Genomic DNA, 27,030 nt, shown 5'->3' with positions numbered 1-27,030 from the left:
ACTATGCTTAACGCTGAGGGACTAGCTGCCCTACTACATTCCCAAATGGCTGACTGACATTCCCAAGAGCAATGACTGATGGCCGTGACATCCCTGTGCTCTAGCCTTCTCTCTCCTCCTTTCCTCTCTGTTAGAAAGGCTGCCCATCCTAGGCACTGTCTGCATCTCTTTTAAAAGGAAAGCATTTATCAAACGTTCAGTGATCAAAGAGCTACCTATGGTTCAGTTATGTGCTTTTAAATTTAAGAGTCCCAGCAAGGTTTGACCATTGCAGCAAATAGGAGAGAGAGGGAAGGAGAAAGGAGAGGGAGGGAGAGAGAGATAGGGCAGGCAAAGGGACAGGGAAGGAGTGGGTGCTGTGCTACCCAAGGGAGGCACCTCACCTCATGGGCTTGGTTCTCAGTGCTGTCTTCAGACTCTCGATGGTTTTACTCCTCTCCTCCTCTTCTTCCTTCTCTAAAGCCAGCAGAGATTTCCTCTATAAAAGAAAACAGACGGTACTTCTTCATTACTATGTTGTAATTATTGGAAATAATTTGTACAAAGAAAATCAACCAGTAAGAACATAAAACAACACAGAACAACATAGAGCAACATCAAGAACAATGCAAAGTTAGATTTTAAAACTGCAAATGGCATTTTAATAAACTGTTTAAACATTTTAAAGGAGGTTAAGTTATTCAAATGTTTGTATAATTATTTCATCACAATGCCCCAATGCAGATATCGCCATTTGTATTTGGCACAGAGGAAGCTGGGCCTGTAGCTGGGTGCAACGTTCTGGAAAATAAGGGTCAGCAGGCAACACACACACAGGCATTTTCCCACAGGACCACTAGATTTAGTCAAAATCAGAATCAAGATGAAAGAGATTTCTTTGCTTCAAAAAATTTTTAAAGTAATAAATTGAATCTGATACTAAGATAGACTCTACTCTCCGAGTAAATACAAATTCTTAATGAGACCCAACATCATTGAGAAATCAAGGCATGGAAGCAGGGAGACAGGGAGGGAAGAGAAGGAGGGAGGGACGAGGAGAGAGGGAGAGACACAAAGACATAGGTGGCATAAACACACACACACATTATGCCAAGAGCTCCTAAGGCAGTGCCTCACTCCTGGCTGACTTGGCAACTCTGAGAAAGCCTGAGTTGCCTAAACTGTCCAGGCAATGTTGATGCTGCAGGAGCGAGACTCTAGATAAGCAGACTTGAGTGACATTATTTATTTATTTACTTACTGCGTATGTGTGTGCGTTTGTGTGTGTGTGGTTCTACACGTATGTATCTATGGTTCAGGTGCCACAAAACCAGAAGAGAATATCTATCGATCTCGTTCCCTGCTCTATTTTAAAAGTATTTCTTTTTATTTTATGTGCATGGCTGCTTTACTTGTATATGTGGATGTCATGTGCATACAATCCCTGAGGGAGTCAGGAGAGAGCACCAGATCCCTTGATGGCTTAAACTGCTGTTACCAATGGTTGTGAACCACCATGTGGGTGCTAGGAATAGAACCTGGGCCCTATGGAAGGAAGAGTGGCCAGTTCTCTTAACCTCTGAGCCATCTCTCCAACCCGAGCGGCCATATTCTTGAGAGGGTCTCTCACTGTATCTGGATGCTGTACGTTACATGTTATACATCTATGACTGCTAGTATTAAATGTCAGCTCAACAGAACCTATAATCGCCCGGGCAACAGGCCTCCAGGCATGCCTATGGAGATTATCTTGAGTATATTAGTTTATGTTGGAGGACTCTGGGCAGGATATACTGGACTGTAAGTGGAAAAAGGAAGCTGAGGACTGCCACTCGCTATTCCGTTCCTGGTTGTGACTGTGGGAAGACTACCTCCTTCAAATTCCTGCTGCCTTGAGTTGGGAGTTACAATAAATACGTCCTTCCTTAAGTTGCTTTCCTCAGAGTATTTTATCAAAGCAATGGGGAAAGAAGCTAACGTCCCATCTCCTGAGTCCTCAGGTGACACAAAATCACAAAACCCACAAGGTTTACCATCTCTCTTTTCTTTTCATCCATGACGGCCAAGCTGTGCTAGAACAGCCCCCCTGCCCCATGTCTAGCCCAGAAGCCTTTACCACAGGGTCACTGGCCCTTACGTGCTCTGAGCGCTGGCATGCTCCTGTCGCCTTGGCCTTATCTGCTATCAACTCTGGTGACCACACAGAGAGGAAAGCCTGGCGGTTCTCTGGGGACCTGATGATCCAGGTTCACAAATCATCTTGAGAGACATTATTATTACTACTTTTCAATCAATAGCACCAACGTAAAGTATATGTTAATTAAAACCTAATTTGACTTTTTGATGGGAAGAAAAGTGTCAGGCCTAAAGCAAATGAATAACCAGTGTCATTTATGGCAGCTGGGAGAGGGGAGGGTCTTTTTTTCTAAGTTGTTACTGTTCTGCTAAAGCTGTCCTTTTGCTGCTGATGTGTCTTGGCAGCTGTCACTGGGGGACAGTAGATGAAGAAGCTATGTTCAGAACCAGGCAATGCATTTCTTCAAATTGCCGTGAGAGCTATCCTGTAGCTCAGGGTGAATTTGTGAAGGGCATCAGTCTCTAGTGGCAGTCGGGCTTCTCTAGAGTCTCAGCAATTGCTGGTGAATCTGCAGTTTAGAATCAGGCCTTTATAATAGGTATAGCTCCTTCTTTTGGAGATTAACTTTGTTAAGACCACGCTGAACTCAAGGCGGTGTCTTAGAGTAGAGAGATTTATGAAGTGCCTCAGAAAACTACATTGGAACTCCCTTCCCTAACGCAGAGAAGATTTTTATCTCAGGTTCACAAATCATCAAGAGACTTTATATTATTATTATTTTCCATCAATAGCACCAACTTGAAATAACTGTATGTTAATTAAAGCAGAAGGACCACGATCATTCCTTAACGTGAAACCATTAGCTTTGGATCCGAGATCACATCTGTGTAACAGAAATAGATGACCCTGCCATACCAATGCTGCTTTCATAGAAAGCCTCAAGTGTTCAAACTTTAGAAGGTTCCTTGCAGCTTAACAGCTGATAATGGCGATAAGCCTAAACTTCTAGAGTCAGTCTCCAAGTCACACAAGTAGTATACACTGCTACACATAACAGGGCAGGTATTATGATGGTCCAAGTGTCTGCTCACACATGGCGTCAGCAAAAAACAAAGTACACACTGGCAAGGGCCTTCCAGGGAAAGCTGCTGAGATGTACACTGAGACTCAGTATACAGATGTGGCACAGTGTGGATCAGAACCACTCTAGTCTGAAATACTTCCTTGATGTGAACTGGGCAAGGCAAACGTTGTGTCACATCTTCCCCCTAAGCTCCAGTCCTAAAGCCTGTTGGGCCATTCTCCTCTATCATACATTCTTTGACTTTTTAAAAGCTGACAGGTAACTCAGGGGTCCTTTAAAGAGCAAAGCGTTCCTGTTATGAGGCCTGTGTAATGTAACTTGACTTGTTCCACAAAAGGCGGGTTTCACAGCAAGTGTGGCTGTTCTCAGCCTGAACCATGTTTATCAGGCTCTAGAGGCATTAAAGAAAGCAGATGCCTTTCCTTCTCCAGCACAGTCAGACCACGTACCTCACAGATGTCAAAACCAAGAATGAGACACTAATTGTGAGGTTATCTTTGAGTTCAGAGAGAAGGCTTAAATCCCTAATTAGGTGACCACTTCTTAATATGATGACCTTGGGCAAGGTGGCTTGCCTCTAGACTCAGACTCTATGAATAGCATGGCAGTACTGCCTGTCACATGAGGCGGTTCAATAGTAGCTGCCACTGATGCTGCGGTTGACAGACGATGACAATGTGGACAAATGCCTCTTCATCAGTTCCCCAGACACAGCCAGAGATCTGCTCCCGGGACAGTGAAGGATCTGGAGGAACTGCGTACCATCGCTGTCCCCAGGGACAATGTCTCAGGGTTTTGCTGTGTGCTGTGGGGAAGTCTCTAGGACAGATGGCAGCCAGAACTACGCAAGGACTACAGGAACCAAGGACTAGTGACAACCAGGATGATGAGAGGAGGAGGACTCAGTAGGGTCTCTGCTGTTACTGCTGCTCTGCTGTTGCTTCTTTAAGCACGCCTGAGTTCTGGCTAACTGATGGTCAGCCAATGCTCTGTATCTCTGACCCTAGAAAGATACTGCCTCAGGCCTAATGGACGAAGCATTTCAAAGCTGTGCCAGGTGTCTGACATGTAAAGGATGGCAAAGTCTCACAATCTAACAGCCTTGTGATGTCCTAGGGAAGACTTTAGATTAGGAACCAAACCAAGTATATAGTCCACTCAAGAATGCTGCAAAATAGCTGTTCAGGGGGGAGGAGGAAGTGAGGAGTTTGAAGAAGGGCTGCATACAGGCATATCAAAGATCCTGAAACTCAAGGAGAAGCCTACCCTTGACACAACTTCTCATATCCAAGGAAAGGAAAATCCACACTACTTAGTACTTCTCCATTCAGGGCAGAGAATCCATTAACCTAGCACTTCTCTTGTTACCCATCAAACAATGCCAACTTAATTATACCCAGGGACAATTGGCCTGACAGTTCCTTTTTCCTCCTAGTCAGGAACAAGAACTCATAAACAACCTCTACCTGTAAGAAATGGTGAATGGCTCCAAATTACTATTACTTGGGTGGACGCACAGAGAAGTCCCTGCAGTCTTCAGAACCCTCCCATTCTGTTAGCTCATCCACAGTCACCAGTGTCCCCATTTTCTCATCGCTGGAGAAGCAGTGTATGGAATGGAGTTTGGTGGATGTGGGATATGGATCCTCTCTCCTCTCCTCTCTCCCTCCCCCTCCCTCTCTCCTCTCCTGTATTTTAGACTATAAACCCTCAAGGCAAACACTTCTGTGGCTTCTTCTATAATTTGTGCAGTCCTGGCCACACCTACCAGGCTGTTTATTACTCAAGGTACAGTAGCAGAATAAGAAAGAGACAGGAAAGAGGAGGAAGAAACTGAAAGTCAAGGCCCTGCAGAACTTAAATAAGAGCAGGAAATTCATGGATCCCGGTTGGTTTTTACCTTTTGCAGTGGGAGTAGCAATAAAACCTAGATCACATTAAAGGTCTTGGAGTAGTAAGACAGCTCTCCATGAGGACCTGGGTAGAAGCAGGAGAGAGTAGAGCACTCGGGAGAGTAGAGCCTTCTATTTGATATTATCAACTTAAAGTTGGATACAACCCATTCTGAAAATCACGAGAATGCCATGAGAGGCAAAGACTTCGACCTTCAGTTTTCATCAATGGCAACAGGATTTAAGCTACTAAGGCTCAAAGGCTGGTGACTTATTTTCTGTTGTGAATTTTAGCTATGACTAACAGATGATGTTCAAGCTGCCTGGAGTGCTAACATCTCCGAGGCCAGAACTCAGATACTGAGAACGCAGTTTAACTGCTAGCTATAGATCACAGCTTTCCCTAGAGCATTCTGATTATTACAGCATTTTATCAAGTCACGTTATGATTCTGTATATGAACCTCTCGGCCACCCATGAGATCAGGAAACCAGGAAGGAGCTAAGTTCCCAGAGAGAGGGAGATGGGTATGAACATGATGAAGGGACAGTTAGGTCATAGAACTGTTAGACAAGCCTACAGTCCACAGGAGTGTTGTTGCAACACTCCCAATAATTAGTCACAGCAACAGCAAGTTCAAGTTGAATGCAAGCCATGTTTCAAATGGCATTTCCTCTTATAACATTAAGATCAATCATATGTTAGTGTGTGTAGATTCTATTTAAAACACACTAGAAAAGTTACTTCACTAGGCAACCTTTCCGCCCCTCGTCCCCAACACCTCAAACACTGAGTGTCTGGAATGGAATTTGGAAAGGTAACAGCATTCAGAAGGGCTTACTCAATCAAGCTGGTTGTGCAACTGTGTACTCTGCACCCTATTTTAGGCTGTCATAGAATGTAAGTAATACTTACAGCAGCCATGGAATTGAGCTGATCAATGTAGAACTCGGGCCAACTGGTTGCTCCCTTGTTTTCTTCTTGGTCCTACAAAAATGAAAAGAAATAAAGTAAGGAAAAGTGACAAGGTAACACATTACCAGAGGCCCACATGGAGCAGCTGAGAGCTGATGTCCTGTGCATCACGATGGTGGCCTGCAAAGCCACGAGAATACAGGAGACACTTATTGTTTTATAGTATCGGGTCATCTACTTAAAGGGTACATGGGAATTGAATTCACGCCAGGGAGTAACATTTTCTTTTTTTAGTGACATAATGGTACCGAGAAGGATATTCTAGGTCCCATGTCACACTGAGGACTACATGGGGATGTCAAAGCTGTATGAAATTCAAGAGTGAAGGAGACCTGTCTTGACAGTGACCAGAGACATGGCCGGTTGGTGACTAGATTGTTTCTATCAGTTATTTAGATTTCAGCAGACATTAAACATTGTGAAGTAGGATTTCATTTGATATGGCTGAAAGGGGCTACTGACACCGGTGGAGGTAACAAGAGAACACATGTTAGTCCCAGGCACAGGTCTTCTGCTGAGCCAGCTCAGGAGCTTTGTTAGAAAATAGAGTGTGCCAGGCAGTGGTGGCGCGCGCCTTTAATCGCAGTACTTCGGAGGCAGAGGCAGGTGGATTTCTGAGTTCGAGGCCAGTCTGGTCTACAGAGCGAGTTCCAGGACAGCCAGCACTACACAGAGAAACCCTGTCTTAAAAAACAAACCAAAAAAAAAAAAAAAGAAAGAAAGAAAAGAAAAAAAGAAAGAAAGGAAAGGAAAGGAAAGGAAAGGAAAGGAAAGGAAAGGAAAGGAAAGAAAAGAAAAGAAAAGAAAAGAAAAGAAAAGAAAAGAAAAGAAAAGAAAAGAAGGAAAGGGAAAGGGAAAGGGAAAGGGAAAGGGAAAGGGAAAGGGAAAGGGAAAGGGAAAGGGAAAGGGAAAGGGAAAGGGAAAGGGAAAGGAAAGGAAATAGAGTGTGTCTCTGCTAAAAAGAACTGAAACCCAAACCTACTTCAGCTAGATGTGTCTCACAACCCAGGTGACCTTGAGCCAAAACAGCTGGGGCATCTGTGGATGGAGTTCACTGACACGCCTAACCTGGACCTCTCTGTCAGCTGTAGTCTCTGCTGCAGACACAGCAAGCTCAGCCAGGAGGCACGCTGTGCTTGGCTTCCACAATCTCGGCACACCTTTGTGCTGAGAGAGGTACTCCTGTAACCAGGACTTTCCATTAAGAGAGCACCCCGATATAATGGGTCACCCAAGGAGAAGACACTGCCATGTACACACAACGGCTGTCTGATGCCCAAGGAGTTACTGCTCTACTGCTGGCTTCAGTTTTTTAGTTTCAGCACCCCATCCATCCATCCATCCATCCATCCATCCATCCATCCATCCAAACATTCATGCATTGGGCTTTGGAAGAGTGATTTCTAGGAGGAGCTTTTAATTTTAGGCTTAGACCTTATCTCTGAAAATCCCTCCCTTTCTCCCTCTTTCTGTAACCCAGGCTTGTCTCAACTATAGAACTGTAGAGTGATCCTCCTGATTCAGATTTCTAAGTGCTGAGGTTATAGCTATGAGCCACCATTATTCACCCTACAAACACACACCACTGTCTCTAGGCAGATACTTCCAAGTGGGCCTACTTAGGTGTGATCAAAGAAATATAGTTCAAAACTATTTTCAAAAGCTGGGCGTGGTGGTGCACACCTTTAATCCCAGCACTCAGGAGGCAGAGGCAGGCGGATTTCTGAATTTGAGGACAGCCTGATCTACAGAGTGAGTTCCAGGACAGCCAGGGCTATACAAAGAAACCCTGTCTCGAAAAACCAAACCAACCAAACAACCAAACAAAAAACTATTTTCAAGCAGTCATAACACAAAGGAAAACGGCTGTTTACAGGGCCACCCGAGTGGGCAGCAAGGGGCACAGAGCTGAGTGATGAGGGCCACGGGTACAGCAGTGGCTTTGAAGTTGGGCAGGATTACACTCTTGTGATTTAAAAACATTCAGAAAGCCTGATGAGTTTTAAGAACGGCTCTTGGTTATAATTTAACACATTAATAAAAGAGCTAGAGTGGCAGAATAAATGCTGAACCCAGCTCTCCTCTTAAAAGGAGCATTAAAATTAGCAAAAGCCTGCTGCTACTAATGTATTTAACAAGCCAAAACCCTCAGTGATATTCAATGGTATTTGAACCTATAAAATGAAATAGAAGGTGCCAGATCTTTCTATTCTCCCCAAACCAGGGCAAATTTCCAAAGCAAACAAAACCAAGTCCTATGTCCAAGGTTCCACAAAAGCCTATCTGTTGTAAGCTCCACAGTCCTGGATACAAAACAGAGATTATTTTAGAAACTGAAGACTAGTGCATAGAAGGAAGACTTTGTACTTTGAAATGTTTGAATAATACTAACAGTTAAGAGTAGACATTGTAGTCAAATGGGGCTCCTTTCACTTCTGGTGCCTCGGTGCTGAGAAAATTACACGTGCCACATGTATGAATGCACTGGTTGATTCTGCTCTGGGAGTAGTAGGCAGCGGGATTCTTGGAGCTCTTCCCTTTTGCAATGCACCTCTGACTGCCTGTGGAGTCCTGGTCCTTACACACAGAAGGATGCAGCAGTTCCGGATGGAATGCAAGTCTGAGTCTGTGCTCTAGCGTGAGTGAATGTTAAAGTCTACAGTTCTCACTGAGGAGTCAGAAAGCAAGCAAGTAGCTCTTCTGGGTGGGAGTTGGAAGGAAGAGGGTGAACATCCTATAAAAAACCCAGGCCACTGAGACATGCCAAGGAGAAGACACTTCTAAGTTGTATAGACTTCCTGACAGCATGTGTGTCCCTGCTAAAGAGAAAAGTATGTCCTGTGCCTCTGACATTATCCTCTTGGCCACCTATCTCAGTTCTAGTTCCTTCTTCTAGGGAAGAAGCAGGTATGGTCAAGGCTGTTTAGCTGCAGCATGTGGAACGAAACCAACAGCAACACTGAGCACATCAAGCACTCAACTAAACCTATTTTCGCTGCCTTATTCTCCAATCCTGTTACAACATTTCTCTAAGCAAGAATATTAACTTACTATATTGTCTGTGAAAAGGAGAGGTGTTTTGTTTTGTTTTTCTCTTAAGATGTAGTGAGGTATGGTAGATAAAATTTATAATCCTAGCACTTGGGAGACTGAAGCAAGTAGATCATAAGTTTGAAGCCAATCTGGGCACTGTAGCAAAATCTATCTAGAAAACAAAATAAGGTCCCCAAGACAGGTCATAGTTCATGACACTGAGAAGTTGCCCTAAGTAAATACAAATCCTGGATTCATATTAGATGTTCTTTTTAGTCTACTCAGAGAAAGGACAATTCACATTAAAATCTACTTTTGTGTCCTAGTCAGCTTCAAATGTCAACTCAACACAATCTAGAAATAATCACCGTAGAATCTCAGTTGAGGAATTCTTTAGATCTAACTGGCCCATGGAACATCTCTGGGGGACTGCCTTGGCTGCTGACTGATTGAGGATGACCCTGGCCACTGTGGGTAGTGCATTTCCTGAGCACGTGGTCCTAGGCTGTACAAGGAAACAGCTGAGGATGTGCCATCAGGCAGCACTCATCTGTGTTTCCTGCTTACCTCTGTGTGACAACTAACATTATATTTTAAGTTTAAATTACTGTGTTTAAGAGATCTATAAAACAAGAAGGCATCTAACCTATAAGCCCCATGTGCGCAGGGACTGACAATGTCCTGGAATTCTGGGGGTTGCTGTGCATGGAAGATAACCAACCTTGTGCCTTTGCTTCTGTGTACAAGCTTGGTTGCCCTCAATGGCACAGGGTATGTCTGCTTGATTACACGTAGGCAGGAAGTATGCAGCCTTGTGGGTTTTTTCTTTATAAGCTCCTAAATAATATATATAATTCAGTACCATACTCTGATGAGCACCTCCAGTCTCTGGTATGGTCTTGGCCAGTATCTATGGTCCTAGCCAGCACTTAGTAAGTCCTTTTATTTATTAAAATTTATTCATGGTCATGGAGAATATTTGAAAAATTCCAGACCCATATGCCTCTTTGCCTGTGAAGTGAGTTACTTGGCCAGAGGTGACGCTCTGTGGATAGTGAGCAGGCCTCCCTACATGTTCCTGCCTTGACTACCCCTCATTGATTGACTGTAGTCTATAAATTGAAACGAGCCTTGTCCTCCCCAAAATTGTATTGTGACACAATGGCAGAATGAAAATAGGACCTTGGCTGCTTCTTGTAAATGCCACACACACACTTTAGTTTATGGGAATTATCTTTAGAAGGTCTACTAAATAATTAGAACAGAAACAAGTGTCTGAATTTATTAAATTCTCTAGTGTTTTTTTTGGTTTTTGAGAATATATATATATATATATATATATATATATATATATATATCTGCATGCTACTGATTTTTAGATGGTATGATGGGTAGGCCACTAATTCAGCCATCTGAAGATGTAATTCTAGAGACTTCTTTTTTACTGACTCAGGTGACAGTTTGGGTAAGTGTGAATATATCTGGTGTTGTTTTCCTTTTCTCAAAAACAGAAGAGAGGTCAGAATGTTTCTGACGTTCCTACAAGCTCTAAGAGTCCAACAGTGAGATATCACGGGGGCACAACCTCTACTGTACTTAATTCCAAGGCTCAACTTCTAACGTCAATAACTTGTAAAAATTTACATTGTCCAGTGATTCATTGTCAACCTTCAGCCCAACTGTGTCACTCAGTAGCCACCCACATCTGTGCTGTCTTGTCATTTAATACAATCCCTCCTGTTTGTTAGGAGGCCTTCAGAGATAGATAGCAGGACACTGATGATGGCTGAGACTTCCTGCTGGACAGAGCTCACCTTTGACACTTTGCCTTTAACTCCAGCCTGAAATGACTTGTTTAACCTCTTTTCCTTATTACCCTAAGTGTGTGTGTGTGTATAAAATCCAGATACCTTAGGGGGTAAAGATACTCTTTCTAAGCTCATGTCATCTCCAAATGGAACATTTTCATTAAAATCTCAGGTCAGTGTCAAGGATTCTTCCTCTAGTCTTTTTAAAATGCACAAGTGTCTTTGTTTTTTTCAACATCACTTTGCACAGGAGAATCATTTGGCATTGCTTCTTAGTCTCACTACCTCTGGGATAAGCACACAGTTACATCTCAGACTTGTCCCTCACCAGCACCTCCAACTTGACCGTGTTCTAGACATGGAGGTGAAGCACCCATCACTTGCTCACTGTGAGGTTTTCTGTGTGTCTTTAGTTTCACATGACTGCCTCACAACAGTGTCATTGTGAGCACACAGAAACACAAATCCAATACAAACCAGAGCCCTGGAGAAAGTGCACACAGCACAAGTTCAATAGGTGTGAGCTATGATGAACATACTGACACTGTCTCTAACAGGAGCCATGCTTAGTGCTTAGTGCTGAGCCTGAAAAAAAGAGGATCAAGCAAGTACATTTTGACAGTAGCCATTTAAATATAAGAAGCATAGTAGCCTTTGGAATGGAGTTAAATATGTTTTCAGAAATGTAGTCCATTCTGTTCACTCGCAATTATATGGGTCTGTGTCATAAGATTTTTCATTGCATCGCCATATAGCAAATAATTAAGGGGGGGCAGATATATGGATAGGCAGAGGCATGAATATATTCCTTTGGTAGCAGCTGAAGTCTTTTATGTCTATAAATGGAATTCAAAGTAGAATCACAAAAGGAAGTTTTTAAGTATATGTAAATTTGTTTGAAATTATTATAGGATCCTTTAGGAAGATTGTTTCACAAATGATAGAATACAAATTAAATATTAGAATTTTCTCTAATGTAAGATATTCTTACTAAGGCCCAGAGTAGGCTTTACACAAGGATAACCAGTTGTGAATGGCATGGTCTACAGTTGTTTGCCAGGACACTAATCACAAGCTGAAGCAACATTTACTCAGCCAATTAAAGCCATGAGGCTGCAAGTTAGCTGTCAAAGCCATAGGTTCTTAGATAATATATGTAAAGGAAAAAAGACACACTTTCCCCTGCCTAGAGTGGCTAAAACATCCTGCAATGTGCAATGCTATGATTGTGTCAACAAGAGTGGAATAGGTTAACGTTTAATCGAGAGATGCAACTCAAAGGACGTGTCAGAGTAGTTGAAGGACATTTTATTCCAATGGTTTCCATTGTATAGGAAAAGCAACTAAAAACAACACAATCTATTCTTTGTGTAAGGGAAATGCCATTAGAAAACATATAGGATTAAGAAATCCCCTTATTTAATGAATAGCCACCTTCTTGCATGAAATTGTAATTATATTTTCTAATTTCATGAACCTAGTTCTTCAGACTAATAAATATAGTGAATGCTAAGTAATCCATTTTGTGTCTAGAACTTTTAACAGAAAAAATGGACAGAAAAGGACAGATGGATTGAGATTACTCTATTAGTCTGCCTCCATGATTCAGGAGTCCGAGAAAACTCAAATGAATGACAAAGAGTTGGCGACAGTGTTGAGACCAGGACCAGTGAGCAGATGGCAATGGGGATACACTTGGTAGGTGCAAGGTCTTGACAGTAACTTTGTAGCCTGTCTCTTCCATCATCAATGAGTATCAATGACACCTTATCAGAACACGCCAGCATGTGGGCAACCAGCAGGCAAAGGGTCAGCAAATTGCTTTAAAAGGCCTGATAGGTGTATCTCAGGCTATGCACAGGACATAGTCACTGCTGCTCATCTGCCACACTGTGAGAGGAAAGCAGCCATAGCAGAAACATACACAAATGGGAACTGCCATGTTCAGTAATAGCTTATTTACATGAGCAGGTGACTCGACAGAGCACACTAGTATTAGTGTGTTGACATCTGTGCTGGCCGGGACCTGACCCAGCTTTCAAAAAAGCACATCAAAAGCCTAACATGGTCAGCGATTACTTTCCATGCTTTCTCCTCTCCCTGACACTACTTTACCTCTGCAATGTCTGCTGTAACTTAGGCTTGATTAACTCACAGAGCGTTGGAACCCTGTCTGGTAACCTCAACATTCTCTAGAGAAGCAGTAGCTACATGCATGTAACGTCTACCCCACACCAAACTCATCCATTCCCTGAAAAAGCTCCATCCTACTTTGACAAATGGTATAGTAGTAGCTTCTGGCACCCACGGCTCACAGAACATCTTAGAAAAGGACCACAGAAAGGCTGTAAGAGCTAGAGGACCAGAACGTCTGGTATGAGATTGCTTCCAAGAAATGACAGGGAGACCAAATGCATGATTCCACAACAATATGGCTGCCCAAAAAAGACCTGAACAATGCAAGTACCAATAGATATGCTACCAGGGTCGGTAGAAGTCTCATCATACCCCGTCCTTAGACAGAGAAGTACAGGCAACTGGTGATTGCTGCAACATGGAGAATGAGGTTTTTTCTAGGACTTTCTTAGTTACTCGTCTATTGCTGTGAAGAGACACAATTTATAAATGAAAGCATTTAATTGGGGGTTTGCTTACAGTTTCAGGGGTTTAGTCAGTCCCTGACCATCTTGGCAACAGACAGGTAGGTGTGGTGCTGAAGCAACAGCTGAGGGCTTACATCTAATCCACAGAGAGAACACATTGGACTTGGTGTGAGCTTTTCAACCCTCATGACCCTCGTCCAGGGATACACTTCCTCCAACAAGACCACTTTCCAATGCTTTCTAAAAAGCTCATCGTTGGAAATCAAACATTCAAATATACAGCCCAAGGGGACCATTCTCATTCAAACCACCACAAGGGATGAATCCCATAGCTGGTTAGCCAATATCAAGTGGTCAGTCCTGAAATCATATACACACAAGCACTAAATGGTCGTAGCAGGTTGTACTTATATATTTATGCAATACTCGCGTTTGTATGTATGCATGTATGTATGCATGTCTGTATACATGTATTTGCAACCATAATAAGCAAGAAAAGGAGCCATCAATTTGAGAAAGAATGAAGGGGGAGGACAGAAGAGATGGAGGGAGAAAATGATGCAATTATAGTTTAATTAAAATTACAAAAAATAAAAACACACTTTATAGAAAAATAAACCCAATTTAGAACATAGTATAACACATTAGCTCCCTTACATTCTTATATATATCCCTAATCCTTCCTATTTACTCTTTTTTATTGAGAAGACGACTAAGAGGTTCCCAAAGCTGGGCTCCCTGGACTGTTGGTTCCTTTGGTTCTCACAACACCTGCCTTCAACTCCTAGCCATGAACAAAATGGACACTCTATATGAAGCTTGCCGAGGGCAGGCAGTCAACTTCAGGAAATCATCTCTCCACTGTCACATTACAAGGCGCTCATGTGGTCATGCTACTGCCAATGTTAGTATATTTTTTGACCACTGCCATAATTACACATCAAGTACATCTGTTACCAAAATCCGGTTGGACCCACGCACAGGATGATTACAGAACAGTGGCTTCACCATCTGCCAGGAAGCCCAGTACCTCCTCAGCCTCAGAACATCAGTCATTCTTCTGAAGAGTCGGGATGACTTGTAAAGACAATGACTTTCAGAATGCTATCAAATGTCTGCATGCTTTTAAAGAAAGCCATACAGAATTATATGGATGGTCTTTGACCCTAAAGACCCCCTAATGGAGTTCCCTCTCACTGGGAACCACCAAGACAGCTCAGTGGTTAAGAGTGCTTCCTGCTATTTCAGGGGACCTGAGTTTGGTTCTCAGCATCCATGTCAGGCTGCTCACATGTGGTCTATACACAAACACACACAATTGCTATCATCAACAGTACCTATTGCATATCAATTCTAATAATCCCATGTAATCAGCTCCATGTTTTCAATAAGCCCCTCTGTTTATGAACACCTTTTCTAAGTTCAAAACCCTAACTGGAATCTTACCTGAAGCCCACTGGGAAGGAACCCTTGACGCTTCCATGACACTGATCTTTCCTATACACCCTGACCTTTACTCTGGTAAACCTCATGAGAAAGTCACACTGCTATTACTTTTTAGCTAACTAGAAAAGCAGTAAGACCACCCCACCCCAACCCACCCCACCCCACCCCACTCCCAAGAGATCTAGTCACTGTGAGCAGCAACAACACAAAGCAAGGTACCTATATTTCTCACATAGCTCGAGTGCCCTGTGCCCTGTCCTCTCCGGGTTCCTGACCAAGCCCCAGCTGACTGCACCAAGTGGAGAGCTCCTGAGTCCCAAGTTGCTGAATTCAGTGGGGAAACATTTCAGGCTGGCAGAGCTAACAACACAGCTCCAACCCTGACCTAAAACCAAGAGTAGAGACTTTACAGTCTATTTCCCAGGCTGTGAGACACTAGCTTTATTTATTTTCACAGGTCATTTCTTTGGCAAAGCCCTGCAGCGCGTGGAATATAGCCGAAACCTGAAAGGCTCCATAGGTTCAAGTTCAACATCTGAACTTAATTTTGGATGGCAATCCCCTCTCATTTTCATGACAAAGAAAAAGAAACATTGTGGGAACAGTATTTTCAGAAGTGATGCAGGTCCATACTCCCCTATGACACTACGGTGTGCAATAATACAGAACAAATGTCTTCAGTAAGCTTGTGAAAGTCAGTTTTGACACATATGTCACCACGGAGTGCCACAGACCCAGGTAGAACATGGTCCAGTCGGAAGTTAACATGCTCGGGCACTGAGCCCTATGTAGCGTGGAAGTGCAGGCAGAGGTGTCTCTGGCCTTTGCAGCTTCACATCTTGGTACCACACTTACTGCTACTTGACCAGCTTTCAAGAGGCTGTCAAGCAGGCTCTGGCATCCTGTAAGTTGCTCTTGGGAAAATAGGGTGTTTATGACTTGCAATATAAAGCTTAACATGCACTAAAAGGAGAGGACCCTTTGGAAACGGTAATTAAATTAAGAAGAAAACCTGGGCAATGGTGAGCATATAAAGGCATATTTCACTCAGGGAGGGCCCTGGGAATAGCCTTCGCGGGTGGCTCCCTGACATACTACTGCAGTAATGACATTTGGGGGTGGGGGAACAGAGATATAAAAAAAGCCCCTGTTGAAAGATATGACTTTGTCGTTATCATCCATACGAGTGAATGGAGAAGCACGTCGTACAAATGGAGGAAACAAAATGCCTTTCCTTCTCAGCAGGGCAGACCCTAAGTGCACAGTCAACGCTGTTCTGCACTGTGCAGAAGGGCAGGGAGTGCTGAACTGTAACTGGCGGGTGGAATCACTCAGTGCAGTCCTTTCAGCGATCCGGAACTAGTTCCCCAAATCACTAGGCTCTTGCAGAGGGAGGAGTTTGGGGAGCCCTAATTAAAGTGACAAAACCTAATTCATTGGGAAGCACAGACTTCTTCCTACCTTCCAGAGAAAGGACTCAACAGCAGCAGGTGTGCCTGACCCCTGGGCAAAACAAAAGAAACACAGGAAAGAGCTTTCCTTTTCCTCCATCTTCCTAAAGGCCCACTTCCTTGCATTGATGTCGTTCATGCATATACTTCCTGGAGCTGGTGAGTCAGGCTGGCTTTGAGCAGTCTGTCTTGGAATGTGGGGGCCAGGGCATTGAGCCTATAGAGAACCAGGGAGAGGCCAAGTGAAAAGCATCGAGTATCCTATATAAATCTGATTATTAGAGACTGGAAAAGCTCGTAGGTTAGAGATAGTTACATATGCCAAGTTCCCCCAACACTCACTTTAGGTGCTGCCAATCAATTTCCTCTCTATTTCTTATTGAGACCGTTCATCTTTACTGGATCCTTCTGCAAGTGCTTCAGGCTTCTATCTCCAGTTACTCAATGTCAGCAATCAAGATACACTCCCTCACCCCTTACACTTGACCTTGTTGGTTAGCCATTCATCTATAGTATTAAGTATTAATACTGTACATAGTATACAGTATTGAGGAATTCCACGAAAGGGTGTGCACTGGTCTGGCATGTTTCATATGCTGCATGAGCCTTGGGGGTTCGGGGTTCGTCAGGGTGGTAACCAGAACTGACAGATACTTGTGGCTTCTCAGATATAAGACATAGTGGTGTCCCTTTCTGTAAAGCTACAGCTGTCACTAAGACCATTTGTTCATATTTCCCACCCGAACACATTCTGGGTTCTACAGGTTACCCCAGCAGTTTGTTCTAATGCCTGGTGAAATCCCAGACCTGCAGTCTGCAAAAATTTAGGAATGAAAGTGAAGTATGCACATGTACTTCAATGCACATGGGTGAGATGGTTCCCAAATGCCCGCAAGTCACACTTTGAATGCTGTTCCTTGATAACCCTGCCTTTAATTATTTTTTGGCACAGAGAGAGGAATCGATGGCCCAGTCAGGGCGTCCAGCCTCTGCAACTGACACACTGTCGACTCTGATTGGTACCAGTGCTGTCACAGGAACCTGCTTAAGAGTTAATGACCTGGAGTACAAAGATAGCTGTTGTGTGGCCGCTGAGAATAACTGTTCTCTCTGGGGTTCCATCCAAACTCAAAGTTCCAAGTCTCTTCCGGTGCTGGGAGCTGAGGCAGGAGCAGTCTTTCCTTTGTAGGGCCATGAGGCAACAGGTGCGGCGGGAAAGCTAGGCAGCTGCTTCTCTAGACCATCACGGGAAGCCATCCCATTACCCCACAAAACTTGTCAGCGCTATAGCCCTTAGTTCTGTTACTGTTTGAATGGTTGCTAGCAAACAGATACGGGGCTCCCATCCTCTTCCAGATGGTGCTCTCTACCTAAGGGGGAAGTGTGACCCAGAGGAAAGCACTGCCACTTGCTGAAGAGATGTATCGGGAAGCACAAGGGAGAGACAGAATCTACAATGGAGACGGGTGCCTGTTCCTGGATTTATAATTTAGTGTGAACAAAGTATCTATAGACTGTAGAATCAACAACCTCCAAACCTGGGGGTCAAGTTGTCAAAGCGAGAAGCTTAGCATTCAGACATAGGAGACGACTTCTTTTCCTTTCCTTCCTAAGACAGGGACTCAGGTATCCCAGCCTGGTCTCGGATTCACTACTTAGCTGAGCATGACCTTGAACTTCTTGACTTGGACCCCTTCTTAGGCGACCTTAACCCATCTCCTCAACCCCCATCTCCATTCCGCTTTCCTAGAAAATCACTATATTGATGTTGAACTTAAGTGAATACACCCTTTCAACATAGTACACAACACAGAACACTTCGGCCCTGGACTCCTGTGTGCGTCCACCTTAGTAGCTGGGACTATACATGTGCACCACTGTAATTCTCCTGCTTCTACCCCTCAGCACTGGGGTTCGAGGTGTATACCACTACATTTGGTTTATGGGTACTAGGGATTGGACCCAGGGCTTGGTGTATGCCAGGCAAGCTTCTACCACCTCTGAGAAACATCCCAGCCCAACCCCTCCACTCTTGAAAATCCAGAAGAGTCGAAGAGGAGGAGAAGGAGGAGAAGGAGGAGAAGGAGGAGGAGGAGGAGGAGGAGGAGGAGAAGGAGGAGAAGGAGAAGGAGGAGGAGGAGGAGGAGAAGGAGGAGGAGGAGGAGAAAAAGAAAGAGAAAAGGCTTTTGACACTTTTGTAAAGAGATGGTTAAGATGAAGACTCTGGCTTTAGTTAGAAGAAGGAAGAGCAGTGTCTGGTCGACAGCTATGCTGTGTGTGCACATGCAGATTTGGCACCAGTGTGTTGGTCACCATGGAGGGACCCCAGGCCTCAGCAAGAGCTTGCTAAAGATGGAAGCACCATTTGCCTGAGTAGGGACCTGAGGGCACAGGAGGTCTAGAGGGTGGAGGAGAGCAACAACACTGTGTAGCTTCTGCTGTAGCCAAAGCAAAGAAACAATCCCAATTATCCATTTTTATATACTTGTAATATCTCATATAGCTTCATGGGTAATTGGATGGAATGCTTTTTGTTTCCTGAACCTTGGGTTTTTGTTTCCAAAGAGCATTGTCTTTTCTCCTGATTTTAATTGCACTTGGCCTGGGAGACACATGGGGTACGTAAAGCACTTGAAGGACTTCTTCCGCAACAGAAACATGCAGACTGCTGGTCAGTGCTGGACAGGCCGTGCAATTCCCTCCCCTGCCCTGCCCTCCCCTAAAGCAGAACTGCCTCTCAGGTGGTTGGTGAGTCACACACTCACTGTGGAGGTGCAAATTTGTGACTTGAGTAGAAAGCTATCAGACAGTTATTAACTTTCTTTTTTACAGTGATTTTTGGAGAATGCAGATTTATCAAAAGTTAGAAAGCCTGCTCTGGTGATGGGGTTGAGAGTGTAACAATATCTGTGTGTGCAAATGTGCAAACCATGCTTTCATCCTGTCCAGCCAGCAGGAAAGCCTGCTCTGTTAGCTGCGGACGGAATTCTGCAGAATGGAGGACTGAATTTTAATGTCATGACTTTGAACAAAGTCTGTAGCAGAGCGAGGTGCTATGCATCTGGCTCCCACTGACCATGTAAGTTGGTTAGTTACATGTAAGTTACTTACACAATCAATACACACACACACTCACACACATCCACATACACTCTCACACACTCATACATACTCCCATACAGTCATATACACTCACACACTGTGGTCTGGTCTCAAACCTCCCACAGAGAACTAAGGAGATGAGAAAGGACTCTGAAGCTTCAGGAAGCAAACAATGCCAGGGTTGTCATGACAACAAGTATTATTTGCATTTTGAGTACACACTTTTTCTCCTAATTTTAATAGACTATGCCATGCCATTGTGATATATAAATAGGCTACATGACCTGCATAGTTCCTGGTTGGATTCTGACAGACAATGCACAGGACAGCTATTCATGCAGGAGCTGAGGCAGTGTCACCATGCTTCTGGAGGTTTTTTAAATTTTTTTTTGTTTTTGTTTTTCTTTTTGCAGAATTATTCTCCCTTTATTTTTGGAGAAGTTTGATCAGATATAATAACACTGATTCCAAGCAAGGACAGGGGGCATCACCCCTGAAGCAACCAGTATTGTGTGGCCCAAGGTGCCACTCCATTCCCAGACCTGGGTTCCCCCTCGGTTTCAGTTAAATAGAGGAAGATCTGCCCAGGGTCACTTGGGAAGAGGGTCTGCCTCCTGTACCCACCTCCTCCAAGTAGAGGTGTTTGAGCACAAGCTATTTACAGTATTCACATCCACTGTAGCCCAGCAAACCAAAGCAAATACTACAAGTGGTCCTTCCCCAAGGGGAGGCCAGAGAGGCTATGAATGTGTGTGTGTGTGTGGGAGGGGGGAGATGGGTGTCTGAGTGTGTCAGCACACGGATGTGGCTGAAAACAGGTTCTGGAGTTCTTACACTCTGTGGTTTACCCGGTGACTCTCTGGGCTGTTGTGGGGCAGCAGCAAGTCAGCAACTGTCCTAGAGACCTTTCCTGGGTCTTTTCATCATGTTTTTAGGCCACACACGAGAGTGTCAGTAGAACCTCCACACTAATATCCCAGGCAGTGAGGCAGATACAGCTGTCAGTCTGCACTTCACACCCATTCCCTTCCCTGCTGCCCACGGATGCGTAGCTTCACCACCTGATGCAAAGACAGAGCCTTGTGCTGGGCAGTGGTGGCACACGCCTTTAATCCCAGCAGGATTAAAGGAGGCAGAGGCTGTCGGATTTCTGAGTTTGAGGCCAGCCTGGTCTACAGAGTGAGTTCCAGGACAGCCAGGGCTACACAGAGAAACCCTGTCTCGAAACACACACACACACACAGGCAGAGCCTTGCAAAGAACTTCCTCAGCTTCTAGGGCAGCTTAGGAAGAGTTCCCCCATTACAAATGCAAAAGACTGACAAACCATAACTTCCTATGGGTTCTGTTTCTCTCACTGAAAACTGACTGATTCAAAACTGTTATGTATATTTTTCAAACAAAGTAATTTTGTTTTTAAGACTAAAGATAAAGATATTTCAAGGTAATGTAGAGAGTAATGAACTATGGAAAAATTAAGAAACATATATGAAAGAAAAAATATATCAAAGTGAATCTCCCAGAATCTTCCCTAGAAAGCTGCCTGTCCACATGTCGGTCTACATACCCCTACAGACTTGTGATCATTGTAATTCCGTGGCGTTAGAGCTTGTTTCTTAACGTGACATTAAGTGCTGAGAGCTTTCTAGTGTCACTTAAATGTCTTGATGCACTGGACTGCTTTCAGAGACACTGCAGAGAACATCGTCACCACTAACTCTCCCTGCTTCTTGGAGCACTTCCTGGAAGAGGAACGTTCCAGGCTCTGCAGACACATTCATGACCAAAGAGCTGTAGGTGTTTCTGAGGCCCATCAGGATCTCAGAATCAGGGTCTTATTTAAGCTTCATATCCAGCAGCAAGGCTAGAGAGAAAGCCAGTGACACATTGTGTACCTGCCCTGCTATGTCACTCAGCCCCTGAAGCATGCAGAGGAAGGTAGACCCTGCGGAAGGAACAGGCTGTCCAGGTGAGTGGTAGTGGGAGGACTTGGGGTAGCCCCTCTTTATTGGAACACTGGAAGGCTTCATCCAAATCACACCTGTATTCAAGTTCCCACCTCATTTGAAGCCTCTTAAAGCTCTCCTAACAGGCTGTATCTGATCAGACATAATCAGAGAGAGTGAACAGTTTAAATGAGTAGTTAAATAGCCTCAAGAGGAGCGAAAAGGAAAGTACCAATCGGGAGTTGTGGATGGGGGGGAAGGGTAACAGTCATGAGAACACAGCTCAGACACTGAAAGGGACCTATTTCTCGATGAAGGATGTAAGCATGATGTCAACCCTCTGGGCAAAACCATAGTGGGAAGTCACTGGAGTCACAGCCACGGAGGTGGGTCTTTCTTTTCTGTGCTCTACAGCCTGTCAGCTTTCTGTTCTGTGGAGCTTAAGACAAGACAAGATGACAATTGTTTGGTTTATTTGCTTCTCCCAAACCCATTTTCCTCTAGGAAATCTGACATTTTTGTCTAATCACCCCCGGAATCTTGCTGATTCTTCCTAGAGCAGACACTGTACTTTAGCTAATTACACACCAACCTGGTCTTCACCAATACATTGCTTCACTGAGTCAAACACCAGGCCCCTAGAGCCTGTCATTTCTTACTGCTTTGCCGCTGGGGAGTCTCTACACAGAACACACAGACACAGGACAGACAGTCCTGAAGCCTGCAGAGTCTGGGGAGGCTTCTGGCTGGATGCTACTGTGCCCCTCATGGACTCTTTAAGACGTGAGAGCAGGGAAGGGCAGGCTGGTTGTTTCTAACCAGGATGGCTTTTACCACTTTCTTTATCACTTTCCAACACAGACCAAAGTTAAGCATCACAGGTTGAAAATTCAATGGCTTGCAAATCAAGCACTTGTAATGAACTTCTGAAACTGGGCAAAAGCAGCCGGCTAGCCTGACAGGTTGAGGTTATTTTGCTGGTTCCCTTTCACAAATCCTGACATCTAGTACAGTGGATACTTGAAGAGGCAATGCTCAGTCTACTGCATGGTGAAGCAAACGAACAAAAAGAAAGAAAACAGCATCCCACCCTTTTCAATACTCCAGTCCAGGGCAACAGCCTGTGGTTAGGGCAGGGTACCAGCTACAGAACAGTAGCTCATCTGACGTCCTTCTTAGCTGGCTTGATTGACAGCTGTGCAGGAAAGGGAGGGCTCCTTTTGTCTTTAATTCCACGACCTCAGCATATGTATCCCCTACGTCCTAGTTTGATATAATCACCCCCACCCTTCTGCACTTCAAATGCTGGCTGCCCTAAATCTCCAGGAGCTGAAAGGACAGCAACCCTTCAGCCCTCAAGCAACACAGCTTTCATCAAGGGCTCCTACTGAAAGGAACTCCAAAGAAGCTGGGGTTTGATCTGATCAGCATAAACAAACCAAATTGGGGGGGGGGCGCACTAGTCAAATTCCCTTCCCTTACATGGCCTGAAAATGTACTCAGGACCAGATTAGCAATATACAGAGATCAAAATGGCTGAACCATGGCCAGGATGGAGAAGTTCCCAGACTCATTTAACTGCGCCAGATTAAGGTCAAGTGTGCACACAAACACACAGACACATGTGCACACACACACATAAACGCAAAAATGCGGCAGGGGAGGAGGGCACTGGAAATTCATCTTTCCCAGAGCGGCTCAACCAGATACACAGAAATGCAACAGGAAGACTCAGCTCATGAGATTTGAGGCTTTAGAAACCAGAAGCAAAGCAGGCAAGATTAGGCACACGTGTGAAAGGCTGATCTCTCCCTTGATAGCTGCAGTCTCTGCAGCAGAGTATCTCAGCCCCCGTTGTTAGCTTTGCAGACTCAAGCACTGCCTAGATACTCAGGACCGGATAAATGACAGTAAGGACAGAAGCACAAGATCATTCCTCTGCATGCAGTCACTATGATGCAGTGAGCGGCACGGCACTGTCACCTCTGCAGAACTACTCCCTACTGTTCCCAGGACTTACAACTCATGTGAACAACAAATAAACACAGCCTGGCCAGATGCTTTTCATGGTCAGATGGTTCACTGTTCTAAAAGCTTCAGTCTAAAATCCAAAGATTGTTAACAGATGCAATTTCTGGCTAGAGACTGGGAAAAACCTCATTTAGACAAAAAGGCTATGTTGTGATTGGAGCTAAAAAGGGAATTACCTCTAAAGATAAGAACCACAAACATTTCCTATTTAAAATACCCCCAACTCCACCAACAGGGCCTTTTTTGGACCTTTCATGCCAGTTTAAGAATTTGACAATGGCAGCAAGGAAGAGAGATGTGTTTGGACCTCAGCAGGTCCACACCATCCATCCCTGACACTCCTAACATCAGTCAACTAGGCAAGATCCCGCTTCAGTGTTTTTTATCATTTTCACCCCAGAAATATTTTCACTGCTTTCAACCAGAGACTCAAATAGATACGTTTCCTAAATCACACAGTTGATAAGCAGAAGAACCATTGCTGGGATTCGATCTGGGGCTGGAAGGAGGAGAGAGGGCAGCTGGCTGAGATCTGCCTGCCCCGGGCTGTTCTAGCCTTGTTTGCATTTGTGACTTCTGTTCACTTCTGTGCAGAGGGCATGCTCTTCATAGCTCCTGTGGTCTGTTTCTATTGCCTGCCATGGGCCCCTTGCCCTATGGCTTCACTGTGTGGGTGAATGTCTGTGCTGCCCTGAGTTCTAATCTTGAAAGATGGAGATCTGAGGGAGCCATAGGTGCAGCTTGCCCTCAGCCTTAGAAATGGATGTGGCTTGGCTTATTGATGATAAACCTGGACTGAAACACCTGCGCTCCAAGGGTAATCATCTGTTTTAAGACAAAGGACGGTCTCCATGGAGCCCACGCTGAGACGTCACAAGCCATGAGGTGAACAGCACATGCCTCGCTGGTTAGGTTTCTATCACCAGAATTGTTTGTTAGATGCCTCTTAGTTTACTGCAGTGTACGAAAGCTCTAGTTTTAGGCCACAGGCACAATATTATTTTAACAATGGGGGAAATCCCAGTCAGGATGACCTGGAGTCGAGAGGCTACACCAGTGCCTGCCTCACAAGTGGAAGGTCTCAGGTTGGGATGTGGAGGCAAGGGAGTCCCTAGGCTTGCTGGCCTGACAGTTTAGCAGAATCAGCGAGCTCCAGTTTAGAGACAGACCTTCTCTCAGAAAACGAGATAAGAGTGACTGAGAAAGACACTAGATATACATGTACACACACACCTGTAGTTGATCAAGATGTATAAGCCCACGGGAGTCTCTATCTCTAAATAAATTGGTATCCCAACTGAGCTATGCCATTGCTTCTGGAGAAAACTAGAAGCACGTGTGAAAATCTACGCAGGGTGGCCAGGTTTGAGCAAGAAGAGGCCACATCTCACTATACAGACTCCATAGTTAGTGTCTCCATAGTCATATCCATGTTCCCATTAAAGGCCAAGCCCAACACACACACACACACACACACACACACACACACACACACACGAGAGAGACCTGCAGAGGGGTCTTATCAGACACTGATAAATGAACAGCCACTGTGAGCCTGAGGCCATCATTGTTCTCAAGTGTTGTCTTCTGTAATGCAAGGGCAGAAGTCTCCATGATAACTTTTACATGCAGTCAAGGATGCAATAAAATATGAGGAAAAAGAGAACGTTCCCTAGTAAGCTGTTCCCAGTTGTACTTCCTTTTCATCCTCTGGGACATATACTCAGACCTCATTTTGCAATGTTTCATAATTTAGAGGAAAAAAAAAATCTACACCAGGACTAACCAAGTAGAACAGGTCCTCTGTGTACAGTGAGGTGGCTCAGTGGGCAAAAGCACTTGCCCTAAAGCCTGACACTCCGAGTTTGATCCCTGGGTCCCACATGGTGGAAGGAGAGAACGGACTCCTGAAAGATGTTCTCACACGGCCAGCCACAGGAGTGCCACGGCACGCACATCAACACAACGAGCAAATGATCAATTAGTAATATAAAGAAATAACCGAGGGAAAATGATGGCACAAATCCATCAGAGCAGGACTGGATACATCTATTTTCATTCTAAAATCTCTTCCTAGTGAATGAAACATGTTGCTTGACCTTTCAACCTAAGGTTTCTGTGATGACCATGTCCAACGTGGAAGGGCAGAAGAGGGGGACACTGATGGATCAGGACCCTGGGCTATGGAACAGTGAGGACGTTAGGATCGTAATCTGGGCCGACCTGAGATATTAGATATGATATTAGATATTAGATATGATGGTGAGATGTTAGAGCTGAGCAGATCTTTCAGCAAAGGCCAAAGAGAACTCTGACACACGCCATTTACCTGTTTCAACTGTGCAGGTGGAAAGTTGCTTATGCCTTGCATTCTGTGGCACTGTTTGCAGTCCCCGTGAAGGGAGCTGTTGTTAGTCTAGTACAGCGTGTGAGAAGAGAGCTACAAGGATCAGCAGAGCACAGTGCTCACAGCATCTCACGTCAGCTAGAGAGACATGCACTCACTGCTTGCCGAGACACTACCGAGGATTCTCTGTGGCGGTCTGATACACAGCCACGTTAATAGACAGAGACTCCAAACTGCATCTGACCACCTACTAGAAGGCCTACTAATACTGCATTGATGCCATTTGTTGCTGGGTCCCTCGGTCAAGAGTGTATTATCAGGGGATCTTTCGCATATTAGAAAGAGCAGCCTCTTTCTCTTAGGTGGTGGCTCTGACCTGGACTTTAAACCTACTAATTCAAATCTCAAATGGAATGGGGTGGGGGAGTGGGTGTGGGAGTACGTGTATGGGATGGTCTAAGAATCTGGTGTAGCTTTAAAAACTGGGAGCACAAACTTTATTCAAGCGCTCTCTGCCCAGTGATGCCCGGTACCATGGATGCAGAGAGAAAGGTTTTCAGTAGTTTCGCTGTCCCCGGTGTCACTCCCCGCATCTCCTCATGTGATGCAGTACCAGCTTTTAGTTGTAAGTGACAACCCAGAAAGAAGGGACAGCCATGTCCCTAACAATGAGCCTTGAAGGGATGTAGAACTCCTGAAGTGAGGGCCAGCAGTGGATCAGAGGGTGAAACATTTGTCCGAGTGCGAGCCACACACTCCGACTTCAATCGCTGGGACCCACGGTGGAAGGAGAGAAGGGACTCCTGAAAGTTGTCCAGTGAGTATCACAAATGTGCTGTAGATGTACACAACAGGCAGTGTGTTCCACTTCTCTCATTTCTCATCCTCCACTTGGTAATGGGAAATGGCTAAAGAGCACTTTATGGGGACAGCGAGGCCACACTGTGGAAGTAGCCAAATGTTTAGTCTTACCACAGTACATAAACAAAGCTAAGACACTCATCGTAACCACCTGTGCACGAGTGCTGTGGGAGGAGCAGGGAAGATGCTCCTGCCTCATACAAGCCTATGTTATTTTAGGTCTCAGTTACACACAGTTGTGAGTAATAGCGACAGGTGCCCGGAGCCCGGGGAGCTGCTTATAAAAACAACATCCGGGAAGTAGTACTTCACTATATGGAGTCTCGAGGCCATAGCACAATGTGTTCAAAGTGGTTCCCACATCACAAAGAGCTTTCTGAGTCTGGCTGATGCAA

At 44.7% G+C, this 27,030-nt stretch overlaps 1 protein-coding gene across 3 annotated transcripts in view; it reads right to left on the bottom strand.

Annotated features, from left to right (window-relative positions):
- Daam1 (dishevelled associated activator of morphogenesis 1) overlaps positions 1 to 27,030 on the bottom strand; it is a 158,087-nt gene that overhangs the window by 47,120 nt on the left and 83,937 nt on the right. For all 3 annotated transcript variants that reach the window (XM_029484529.2, XM_085830438.1, XM_029484530.2), the window contains exons 4-5: positions 5,948 to 6,019; positions 384 to 478 (exon numbers count right to left, since the gene is read on the bottom strand). In XM_029484529.2, the coding sequence (XP_029340389.1) occupies positions 384 to 478; positions 5,948 to 6,019 (167 nt within the window). The remainder of the gene's footprint in view (positions 1 to 383; positions 479 to 5,947; positions 6,020 to 27,030) is intronic.

This window comes from Mus caroli, unplaced genomic scaffold (assembly GCF_978045245.1).
Source record: "Mus caroli unplaced genomic scaffold, Mus_caroli_1 scaffold_14, whole genome shotgun sequence".
Classification (NCBI taxonomy): domain Eukaryota; kingdom Metazoa; phylum Chordata; class Mammalia; order Rodentia; family Muridae; genus Mus; species Mus caroli.
Note: the sequence above shows the minus strand (reverse complement) of the source record. Positions and strands in the feature narration are given on the sequence as shown.